The sequence below is a fragment of the Pinus tabuliformis genome, chromosome J, assembly GCF_031772625.1.
Source record: "Pinus tabuliformis cultivar Carrire ecotype Pingquan chromosome J, CPIR1, whole genome shotgun sequence".
Classification (NCBI taxonomy): domain Eukaryota; kingdom Viridiplantae; phylum Streptophyta; class Pinopsida; order Pinales; family Pinaceae; genus Pinus; species Pinus tabuliformis.
The window spans coordinates 1,640,006,171-1,640,018,466 of record NC_142295.1 but is presented as its reverse complement, the minus strand read 5'-3'; the positions used below and the strand labels follow the sequence as shown (position 1 = coordinate 1,640,018,466).

Sequence of the window (12,296 nt, the reverse complement as noted above, 5' to 3'; positions counted from 1 at the left end):
GTGAAACCATCTGGTCCAGGGGCCTTACCTTCTTTGAGTTGCGTCATTGCCTCATCTACTTCTTGGATAAGAATGGGGCGCATGAGTAGTTCGTTGTGTTCCTCTGTGACAAGTTTGGGTATATTGCTGGTTATCTTTCCAATCGCCTGTTGCCGATCCACTGCTTGCTCCTGGTGTACCTGCTGAAAATGATTGAGGAGGATCTCTTCGATTTCCTCATGCTTCTCAACTTTTTCCCCCTCTTGGTTCTGAATGAATGGAATATTATTATGCATCCTTCTCTGCACTATAGTTCTGTGGAAGAATTTGGTGTTGCGCTCCCCTTCTTTTAGCCACCTGACCTTGGACTTTTGCCTCCAATAAATTTCCTCCTGCCTTCTCCTTTCTTCAAGCTGATTGTGTATGTGCTGTTCTTGATCCAGGGTTGCCTCCGTGTGCCCTTCATTAATTATTTTCTGTTGGAGATCCCCCAATTCCTGATTTAGCTACTGTTGCGCCTTAAATATATTCCCAAAGGTCTCCCTATTCCAACTTTTTAGGTGACTTTTTAGAAATCGCAACTTCTGTTGAAGCTGGTACATTTTCGATCCCTCTGGTGGGATGAAAGAGGCCCAGATGGTTCTGACGAAGTCCTTGAATGCTGGGTGTGTAAGCCAAAATCCCTCAAAACGGAAAGGTCTTTTGGTCCGATCCCCTGGTCTTTGCCATTGCAGAGCGATCGGCCAGTGATCCGAACCAGTATGAGCTAAAATTGCCGCCGAAAGATCGCCTCCGAGATGCACCGCATTATCCGAGATTAGAAAGCGGTCTAGTTTGGAAGCAATCTGATGCTTGCCAACTCTGCGATTACTCCAGGTGAAGGTGCCGTTACAGAATGGCATATCTATGAGAGAGGCATTTTGGATAAAGTCCTTAAAGCGATCTACTTCTGGTTCCAATCTGGTTCTCCCTCCTAACTTATCCTCTATTTTGGTTATCATGTTGAAGTCCCCTGCCACGATCCAAAGTGGATGTTGCCTATTTGTGCTCAGCACTTCGATGGTGTCCAGGAGCACGATTTTGCTTCCAGTATCTTGCGGAAAATAGACGTTGGATAGGTTACCATGTTTGTTGGTACCCAGAATATGAAAGGCCGCCTGTATGAGGTGATGGGAGGCATGAAAATCTGTGAGAGTTACAGCTTGGGTATTCCATGCTATAGCAAGCCCACCTGAAGCTCCCGATGCATCTACAGCAACAGATCGGCTTCCTGGCCAGGCTTTTGAGAGTATGCGGCCCAGCGTGGCGCTATTGCATTTAGTTTCCTGGAGGAAACACATCTGCGGTTTTTCCATCTTGATCATGTTTTTTAACATCCTGAGTTTTCCAGGGCTATTAAGCCCTCTTAAATTCCAGGATACAAGCTTCATGGTTCAACTAGTTTGGGCAGGACTGTAGTACTTCGTCAACTTCGCATATCTACCGGAGTCCACCAGGATTTTCCCAATCTCTATTATTCTCTGGAGATCTGTCTTCCTCCCTCTTTTTTTGGTATCCTTTGGACGCAGGCTGCCATCCCAAGTGCTGCCGGGTTGAATACCTAGTTGGTGTTGGTGGTAGGCTTTGGAGATGACCACTTCCAACTTTTCTAGATCGGTCCCAGAGATGGATTCATATGCTTTTTTTTTGCAAGCCAGTTCTAGTTCTATAATGTCCAGACCGTGTAGATCTATGCTTTCTGGCTCTTCCTCCATTTTGTGCACTTGACTGCTTTCCTCTTGATTAGTCTCCGAGTCCTGCAGGGGGTCTGTCTTACCATCCACCTCCATTTCCTTTGGAATCTCCTCTGAGTCTTTCGGGAATCTGCTAAGGATGGTCGGGATGATAATGGGAGGCTGAGATTTGGGAGGGGGGCCGGATGGAGGGGGATGGGTGGAAGAGGAAGGGCGTGCATGGATATTCTCAGTGTCTAGGGGCTGATCATCAGAGAAGTCGCCTAGGATGTCAAAGCTGTTCTTAGATGCGGGGTTTTGGGGTCTGGTAGGCTGGGGTTTGGACCCATTCTGAGGCTTTTTATGCGCGCGCTTCCGACTTGGGACTTTGGTGAAACCATCATGAGATGGGGAATCAGAAGGATCAGAGGAGTTGGCTTTGGCATTGAGAGGGCAATCCCTGAATAGATGCCCCAGCGCATGACACCTTCTGCACCTGAAGGGCACATGCTCATAATCGAGAGGCTGGATCCATTCCTCGTTGCGATGGGCAAGGGTTACTGACTCAGGTAAAGCTTCATTCAAACAAATAAAGACACATATTCTTGCATTGGAGATATACTTACGGGATTTGGTTTCTTCTGCCGCTCTGATATATTCTCCCACTCCGTTTCCTATGCGCTTTAAACAATCTTCCTCCCAGTATTCATCGGGGAGTGAGTACAGCCTGATCCACACTGGTGCCCAAGTGAGATCTTCCTTGTCAGGGTTGAATCTTGGCATCCAATCCCTTATGTAAAGACCTGCCGAGTTGAAGAAATACGGCCCCCCTCCTAGGATCCTGTATTTGTCTTCTAGGAAAAAAAAGATGGCGGTAAAGAAGCCCTTCGGCCCAAGCTGGAGAGTGACATCTCCCTTGGGTTTCCATTTCGCCGCAATCCAGCCATTTAATGCTCTCTCAGTTGGCCAAAACCCTATGAATTTTCCAATAATAGCGTGATCTTTCATAAACTCTATCCTTCTATCGATCTTGTCTCCTGGCAGTTCTATTCGAGGCCTTTCTTTGGCTACAGGTCGACAGGTAGATGAAGTAACCTTCGGGCTATTCCCCTGAGTCTCTTTTTATTCCTGTGGATTGTTGTCATTACCTAGATGCTTTTTCCCTTTGCTGAGAATATCCGGATCAACTGATCCGAAGATGACCGCTTGCTCTGGGCTATTTAGTGAGGGGGAGGGCCCTGACGCCCCCCCCTGAGGAGGTCCCATTGTCCTACGCTGATCCCCTGCAGCTCTGTCACGCTGCAGAGATTCCTGTGCGAAGCTTGAACGCGTTCCTCTGTGCTGTCGGCGCCGTCGAGGGTTTCTTCCTCAGAACCCTAGCTCTCTCCCCTCGAATTTTAATTTTTTGCCGAGTGGAAGTGAAATGTTGAATTTCTGGAGAACTTTAATTAACGTATCTATACAAAAAAATAAACAAGTATCCTCTATTGATAAATATGTTTATATAAAAAGATACAAGAAAGTTCTTTACACAAACTCAAGTACAAGAAAAAACACAATAAATGAGTTACAAAGAGAGAAAACACATCCTATATCCAACAAATAATGGGAATCACTTGAAAAATTTCTTAATCTTCCAAGAAGCTTCAACACATTATACATGAAATACCATCTCTCCAGGAAAACTTTGGAACCACCACATTGGTTCCGTTGTCTTCTTTTAAAGAAATGTTACATCTGAAGACAATTATGAGTAACTTTCAACTACTTTAACTACATAACTATTCATAATTATTAAAGTTCTTTAAAAACACTAAGGAAATACTACAAAATTACAAAAATGAAATCATTTTAATTTCTCAAAATAAAGTCATTTAGAATTTCAAGAGTCTTGCTCTTTGATGCAAATCCTTCTCTTGATGTAGCCCTAGGTTCTATAACTCAAACATTCAATCGAATCAGAAGATTTTGGAATTTTTTCCGAATTTCTAAATCAGGAACTTGATATTGAATGATTTTACTATAATCCATCTTCAAACTAGTCAACTTAGCATAATTTTTCTTATATGTAAATAAAGCCTTGATTTGCCAAAGCAATTGAAAATCTCTTTGCAGATAAGTCACTATTGTTTTGCCCTTCAAAACTATAGTTTTCTCATGTGATGAATTGATTTTTCTTTTGGCATATACTAAAAGTGTTTCATACTGCTCCCATGAAAGAAGATTTCCTTGTTGGTCCCAAAAAGTTAGCAGTCCTACTCTAATTCTTTTATCAAATCAGTAGTTGAAAAGTGTAACTAACTCTTTGAATTCTTCCAATTTGTTTTCTTCCTTCTTCCTATACATATTCCTCTAAACCATTTTACTTATTTCCAACACTACATTTTCGCTATCCGTAATATCTACAACTGTCAACTATTGGGAGGACTTAACATTCAAATAGTCCATAATATTCTTTGCTATTTTTTCACTTTATTGTGCTTGGTTTTTGTTTGCAATAATGATCATCTCATAGGCGCTTATCATGGATTTTTCTTCTGTAGTAACAATTATGTGGTCCCAAATAGCTCAAATTTGTTGAACTATATCATCCCAAATAATTTTCCTCGCTTGAATCAAAGACATGTTCCCTTTTAGTTTTTCCTTCAACTCTTTTATTTCTTCACATGTTGATTGTTATCTAACATTAAATTGATTTGCATTATCCATTAACATATTAATATGCCTTTCTTTGTGCTTCAACTGTTCTTTTGTATCATTTAAATCCTTTTGTAGATTCTTTAGTTCATCTTCTGAGATTTTTCATTCACTCATGACCTTGGATAGTTTTTTTGCAGGCTATTATGAGTCAGCTAACACTACCACAATATATACATGCTTATTTTTTTTATTTTTTTTTATTTTTTATTTTTTTTTCTGCAATTGCATTTTGTTGTTTGAGGGTTGCAAGTTATTGATTTCTATCTTGTAGCTATTTTGTCGTGATTTATTTTTCTTCTTCCACTTGAGCCAATTTAGGTGTCTAGACATGTTGTATTGTAGGCATCTTTAACTTTATTCTCAATGTTTCAACTTTTGACTTTGTACTTTCTAACAAAGCTTGAATTGTTTCTCGGCCTTCTAGATTTATTCATAATTTAATGATTGCCTTTTGGAGCTCTTTATTTTGGGTATGCAGGGCTCTGGAATTAGCTCTCTCTTGTTTAAGTTGATATATCACATTTTCTAAAGGTGCCTCTTCTTTATTAGCTACCAAAGAAGTCTTTCCAAGGTCACTATAAATCAATTCACCTATACATCTATGTAGATTTATCTTCTCAGGCAAAGGAATATCTTTGGCATTCACAGATAAATTTATGGTCTTGAAAATGATGTCCTATAAAATAGATTGAGAATTTGGGTGGGTAAGAGATAATTTCAACATATTCTTCTCAAGATCCATGGATGACATGAGTCTGGTTTGATAGTTTGAGGTTGACTGGGCCTCGAACTATTCTGCAACACTACCTCTCACTCTTACATTTCTCTCCTCAATTTACTAAAAAATTGTTTGCAGAACATCAACGAAAGAAGAAGCTTCCTCATCATTAGGTATTTGGGATGAAGTTAAACTTTTTGTATTTCCTAATTGACCTTGGAAACCTACTTCGTTTGAAGGCCTTTCAATCAAATGAGAAATAGATTTTACTTCATTTTCTCCTCCATGAACCTTGGCCTTTTTTTTGGATTGTGAGTCTTCAACATTAGTGTCCCTAAAATTTGGAGTATTCCTCTTTAAATCCTTTTCCTTGGGAAGGGGGGTTTCTACATTTATATTCTCATGTTCTTTTTCCATACCCAAATTTGCCAACTTCTCTAGCTCAGGTTTTGCTACGTGGGTGTATGGAACACCAGTTATTTCCATTCTTCTTTTGGAAATTACTTGATGAAGGTCATAACTCCATTTTTCTCCTTTTTCAAAACCAAATTGTTTTTCATTTTTTCAATTTCCTCTACAGCTTGTCTATTATTCACACTAAAAGGACCCATTGTTCTATGTAATTTAAATAGGAAAACTTTTTGAGTTGGGACAAAATAGATTTGTTATACATTTAGACTTTTTGTAATGAATTCCAAAGAAAAGATTCTCATAGGTGCAAATACATGCAACTTGTAAGATGGAATGTATGCACCATATAACCTTATTTCCAAACAATCTTCAAAAATGTACCCATCACCAACTATGACGTCTTTACTCAATTGCAATAAGGATCTCTGTTGTGGAAGAATTATAAGAGAAGGAAGTTTATTTATAATCATGTATACAATTGACATAAAATAAGATATATAATGGGGAAAACATTCATTATTCATTTTTCTTCGAACAATATCGGTCAAATCAATGAGAGACTACTTTTATTTATTAGGATTAACAATATTCAACCCCAAATCAATACATTAATCAACATGAGTATATAAGAAAAGGTAAACCAGTAGAGATGAAAATGTAAAGTGTCAAGTGATGCTGAAATTATGAAACTGAAGGTTGATGGATTTCTCCGAGTAGGTAGGAATATCTAACATAGATTCTAGTTGTATGATTAAATGGAAAGAACCCAAAACCTAGAAATTGATGATTCTTGTATCATCCTTCCCCAATATACCCACAATAACTTAAATAATTGGTCTACCAACATCTAAAAATATGGTTATAGTAAAGTCAACAGTGGTTGGAGGAAGGGTAGATTTTGGAGACATAATCGTTTCAAATAACTTCTTCCTATCCTCCTCAAAAGGAGATTGATAGGTGGTCAAGAAATAATCATTTGTGAAAGTGATATAAATATCACACTCAAGGAAATTTAGGGTTTGGCTAATCAACCGAGTAGATAATTGTAAAATATTCTCCCCTAAGGAATTCATTATGAAATTTCGTTGAGGATAAAGATAAGTTATCCAATTGAAAAATTCAGGAAAAAGATAAGTATGGGGAATAATGGAAACACAAACACCAGACTTAACTACTCAAAATGGGTCCTCTGACTCAAGTAGACGGTGAATGAGTTTTTTCAGACTTCCACGAGGTTTAGTCAACAAACAGGGTCAAAAATTCCCCTCTCCATATCCATTAGGGGAATGTGGGTGGTTGACACAGACACAATATCTTTTCTGGCGATTTTAGATCTTTTTCTTCTAATTAAAAGGTAAAGGAGAATAGGGAGTGACCTTACATAGACTTAAGATGATTGGTGTTGTAAATTTGAACCACAAGTGAGAGCAAACCTTGTATAGAAATGTCGAAAATGTCGGGTTGAACGATTTTTATTTCACATGGAGGGAAAATGGAAATACGAATACAAACAAGAGTTATTTGGAAAGGTGAGGTGGAAGTGAAATATGACTTGGGGGGGTGAGTTGGCTCGCCTACTTCACTCTCATGTTTTGTCATGAGTGGTTTCCGTAGAAACCCTTTTTTTCCCTCAAGGCCTCCTATGCCAGTAAGTGGTTTCTCACTTGGTAGGTATAAGGGAAAATTTGGGTCATTGATCTCTTGATAGGTTGTTTCAGGAAACAACCTCTCGGGGGCTCCTCCCTGCATAACCTTCAAGCTCTCCATGTCATCAAGTTTGGATATGGGCATAGTTTGTTCTGAAAATATGATGATGCACTTGCAACATGTGCACTTTTTAATTCTCTACTATGGTATACATGTGTGGGGTGGCCCACCCTTCAAATATTTATATAAATTTGCTTGACTTTATAGGATTTGGGCCCCACATGTTAGGCTCATAACACACACACACACACACATATATATATATGGTAAATGATAAATACAAGGACTTTACCAAATACCAATCATATGAGTCCCTATCTTTTCTTTCTCTGTGTTATATATCGATATCTATATCTACATATATATATATATATATATATATATATATATATATATATATATATATATATATATATATATATATATATCTTTTGCATTTTCTTTTATGAAGGACAAAATGAAAAATGGCTACAATAGGTTATTTTTCCATTGTCATGTTTGTATTAACAACATGGATTTACTAAGTAGCTTGGCCCTATTGGACTCTTTTCTTCATGTGCGGTGGTGCACATGTATTCATAGCTATAATTAAATGATGAGAACAAATGTTGAGGGAAAATAAGAGTTCCCATAGATTCTTCCACTTATTTGTGTCACTATAAGTTTAAGGTTCCTTGAACACATACATGGTATGTTCATTCTCCTTGGTCTCCTCCTCCTCCTTCAAATTGTTTTAAGTCAAGTGCAATGCCAAATATTCTTGCATGCTCACTTGAAGTCCCTCTTCTTTCTCCTCTTTTTCAAGGATGCAATCAAGGTCATGTTCATCATCTTCAACTATCTTCATCTTAGTATTTAGATCTTATTTCACTTAAATAATTTTTAAATTAAGTGGGTTGGCATTAATTTTCCTTCCTTGGAAACATCTCCACCTATTTTTTAAAATTGAAATTATTCATTTTTTGCTACCTTATGGTCAAGACCCTCATAGTGTCAAAAAAAGAAGAAGTGATTCTTCAAAAGGAAACTCCCCCCATTCCTTATCATTTTGATAAACCATTATTCTTAGCTTTCTTTCCTATTGAGTTTTTTCCAAGGCATCCAAGTGCACTCATATACTTTGCACTTCCTCTTTAATCTTCTTTCTTTCAGCATTATCATTTTTCCTAATGATTTGTTTGCTTACTTTTAGTGCCATACAAAAATTCACAATGTAACGTTCCCTTCTCAATTTTGCAACTCTCCTCATGCGAGGCTATTGTCATCAATGAAATTCAAACAATATACCTTGAATCTTTTTTAGAATTTTTCCCTCTAAGATAATAGTTCTACCCTACTTTGATATGATTTATTAGTTACACTACACTTATATATAAAATATTAAATATTACACTACTCTAGAGGAGTGTTTGGATATTGCAGGTTACGATGGCACCGAGCTTATTGGTATAATCGTTACTCTTCTCCTTTATGATGATGATATCATTCTTCTTGCAAAAAGCCACGATGACCTCGACAAGCAGCTTAAGACTCTTAATGTCTACTACTCCAAGATGGGTATGATGATTAATACTGACAAAACTAAAGTCATGATCATTAAATCCAAAAAGAGCACCCACAATATGTTCGTTTATGATAACCATTTCTTAGAGCAGGTTTCTTCTTATAAATATTTGGTTATTGACTTTCCTCATCATATCAACTGGAATTATAGCATTGAGAAAAGGATTATTGGAGGTTGGAAATCTTATTATGAGCTTGAAAATAATTATAAGTCGGCCAATCTTTACATTTGGAGTAAAAAGAGGTTCCTCTTTGAGACTTTCGTCACCGGTGTTGTCTTATAGGGAGGTGAAGTTTGGGGTTGCAGTGTATCCAGAGAATCATGGAGAAATATTGAGATGATTCAAAGGCAATTCATAACCTATAACCTAAAGATCAAGGGAAATAATCCCTATCTTATCCCATTGATCGAAGCTAGCTTGTTCCCCATTGAAAGTACGACTATGTTTAGATATCTTATGTATAAAAAGAAGCTTTACAACATGGACCCCAAGAGGCTACCAAAAATTGCTTCTAACTCTAGTCAAAACCCCCACTTTCCCCTCAAGCACGGGTGACATAAGGATGCCCAGTCTTGGCTCAACCATTGGGGGATTAAGGAGGAGATCATCATGGGGAGAAAGGATAGTATCAAAGATGCTATTACCTCCAATTCTAAGGACAAGTTGTGGGATGATAAGGAGTTGGAGGGTAAAAGGAAGCTAAGATAATAGAAGGAGGTGATCAACCCCACCCTTGATAACCAAAATTATCTCTCTGTGTTAAGCAACACTAAGAAAAAAATTAACATCGCTAGGATAAGAACTAATTCTCACGAGCTTTGAAGTGAAATTGGGCAGTTGTCTACTCCCAAGGCTCCTTGGGAAGATATAATATGTTAGATTTGTGATACTAAGAAGGTGGAAGATGAAAATCACTTCCTTTTAGATTGCTCGTCTCTTACTCACATGTGCTCTCAATTCCCTAACATTTTCCACACTTCCAATCTTCTTGACTTATTTAACCCAGCCCATCTATAGTGATCTTGGATCACTTCTTTCCCTTCTCTTAGATCATAGAAATAAGATTTTGAAGAATCACAATTAAATTATTTTTCCTTTCTTGAGGTCCAATAGGCCACATTGGTCTTAGTGGACGTTAATCATCGTCATCATCATCATCATCATCGATATTAATTTTAATCATTATTATGTATTGATTCCTCCGTTAATTTTTATACCTTCCAAACAAATTATATTGTTTTTTTTTTTTTTTTTGCTCAAAAGAAACTTTGACTTTCAATTAAATGTTAAATTCTTAAACATGTTATATGAAGTTTATTAAAGTTTTCAACAAAATAAATATTAAACTGAATACCTTGAAAATTAAAAACTAAATTTTAATTTTTTTAAATGTAATTATTTTCCCAATTGGTTAATGCCAATTTATGTGGTATTAAATTGAATTATGAGATATAAAAATTATATTAAATTAAATTTTGAGATATAAAAATTATATTAAATAATAATAATAATAATAATAATAAATTGTTCTCCAAGTGTCATAATAATGATTGTTATTGTAGAGTTTGCAAAAAAAATGCCATATAGATAGTTGTCCACCATAATTTGTATTTGCATAAAAACTAATTGTCAAGCCAAGAAGTAACTCCTCAAAGCAAAATTGATTCGTATATTTTATTCCTTCAAGTTGGTCTTTATTATATACATGAGGGAGACTGTTCACTTCATCTCTCGATGACTGTTAATGTCTCTTATTATTTATTTACATTGATTTTATTTATTCACCCAATCCTGGTGATTAGGTGTCAACATTTACCCTCCTTAATCTGAAGAGATGTTGGTGAGTCCAAGCATCATTCTGAATCGTTCAAGATTTTCTCTTCCAAGTGCTTTGGTGAAGCTGTCGACAATTTGCTCATTGGTGGAACAATGATGGAGACAAATTGTTTTGGCCTCAACATGATGTCCAATCAGATGATATTTGGTATTGATGTGCTTTGTTCGATCATGGAACTTTGGGTTCTTGGCCAAATTTATTGCAGAGGTATTGTCAATCATGAGTGGAGTTGATTGTACTTGTTTTACCTGCAAATCTTCAAGAATTTTCCTGAGCCACACAATTTCTTTTGTTGCTTCAGCTGCTGCCATGTATTCTGCTTCTGTTGTGGAATTTGTTGGAATTGATTGTTTGCGTGATCCCCAGGAGACAGCTCCTAATCCAAGACTCATAGCATATCCTGAAGTAGATACCCCAGTTTATTTGTCTCCATCAAAGTCTGAATCAGAGTATCCAATCAAGCTAAAGTTGTCCACCTATGTATACTTGATTCTAAAGTCTTGAGTTCCCTTCAAGTACCTTAGAACTCTTTTTGCAGCAGACCAATGTCCCTCGCAAGGCTTTTGCATAAACCCAGAGAGGATTCCAACAGCAAACGAAATATCTGGTCTTGTAGTAGTTAGATAGTTGAGACTTCCTACAAGTTGTCTATACTTTGTTGCATCCTCAAATTCTTTTCCTTCAATAGATGTGAGCTTTAAGTTTTGTTCCATTGGAGTAGTAAGAGGATTGCATTCTGTCATGCCAAACCTGTTCAACAGATCTCCAATGTATTTCTTTTGAGAAAGAAATATGGACTTCGGATGTTGGGTTACTTCAATACCAAGATAGTAATTAACATAGTCCAAATCAGTCATTTCAAAACTTTTCCCCAATTCCTCTTTACGAAAGCAATGTAGCTTTCATTGTTTCGTGTCATCAAAAGATCATCTACATATACCACAATATATACAACTGTTTTGCCAACTTTCTTGACAAATAAAGTTGCATCATCAAGATCATAATGTTTGAAATTGAGTTTCAGAAGATGCTCAGTTAGTTTTTCATACCAGGCTCACGGTGCTTATTTGAGGCCATACAAGGACTTCACAAGTTTGCATACTTTATGTTCATGTCCTTTCACAGCAAATCCTTCAAGTTGGGACATAAAAACATTCTCTTTTAGATCTTCATTTAAGAAAACAGTGTTTACATCCATTTGATGGACTTTCCAACCATTCTGAGCTGCTAGGGCAAAGAGTGTCCGGATGGTAGCCCATTTTTCTATGGGGGCAAAAGTCTCCTCATAATTGACCCCTTCCTTTTGTGTAAAACCTTTTTCCCAAAACCTACTTTGTTCTTGTCAAGTGAGTCATCATCTTTATACTTGTTCTTGTAGACCCACTTGCAGCCAATTGGTTTGGTTCCTAATGGAGGATCAACCAGCTTCCAAGTGCCATTCTTTATGAGGGCATCATACTCCTTTTGCATTTCTTCTTTCCATTCATCATGAGAAGAAGATTCTTTGAATGAATTCGGTTCAAAATCTGTAGACAAGTTCAATTCACAATCATAAGAAACATCCATATCAACAGGTGAATTAGAGTCAACTACATCACCTCCATTTTTCCGGTTTGAAGTTCTAGTTCCTGTCTTTCCAACTTGATTAGGATGATCACTTTCAAGTG

General features: G+C 37.0%; 1 protein-coding gene across 1 annotated transcript; it reads right to left on the bottom strand.

Annotated features, from left to right (window-relative positions):
• Positions 1 to 485: 485 nt before the first annotated feature.
• Positions 486 to 1,409, bottom strand: LOC149233812 (uncharacterized). Its single transcript, XM_089382301.1, has one exon. It carries the CDS (start codon positions 1,407 to 1,409, stop codon positions 486 to 488), a length of 924 nt encoding a protein of 307 aa, XP_089238427.1.
• Positions 1,410 to 12,296: the final 10,887 nt, after the last annotated feature.

What these genes read in the sequence shown, in the direction of transcription:
- LOC149233812 (XM_089382301.1), bottom strand. Translation starts at nt 1,409, where the DNA reads ATGAAGCTTGTATCCTGGAATTTAAGAGGGCTTAATAGCCCTGGAAAA.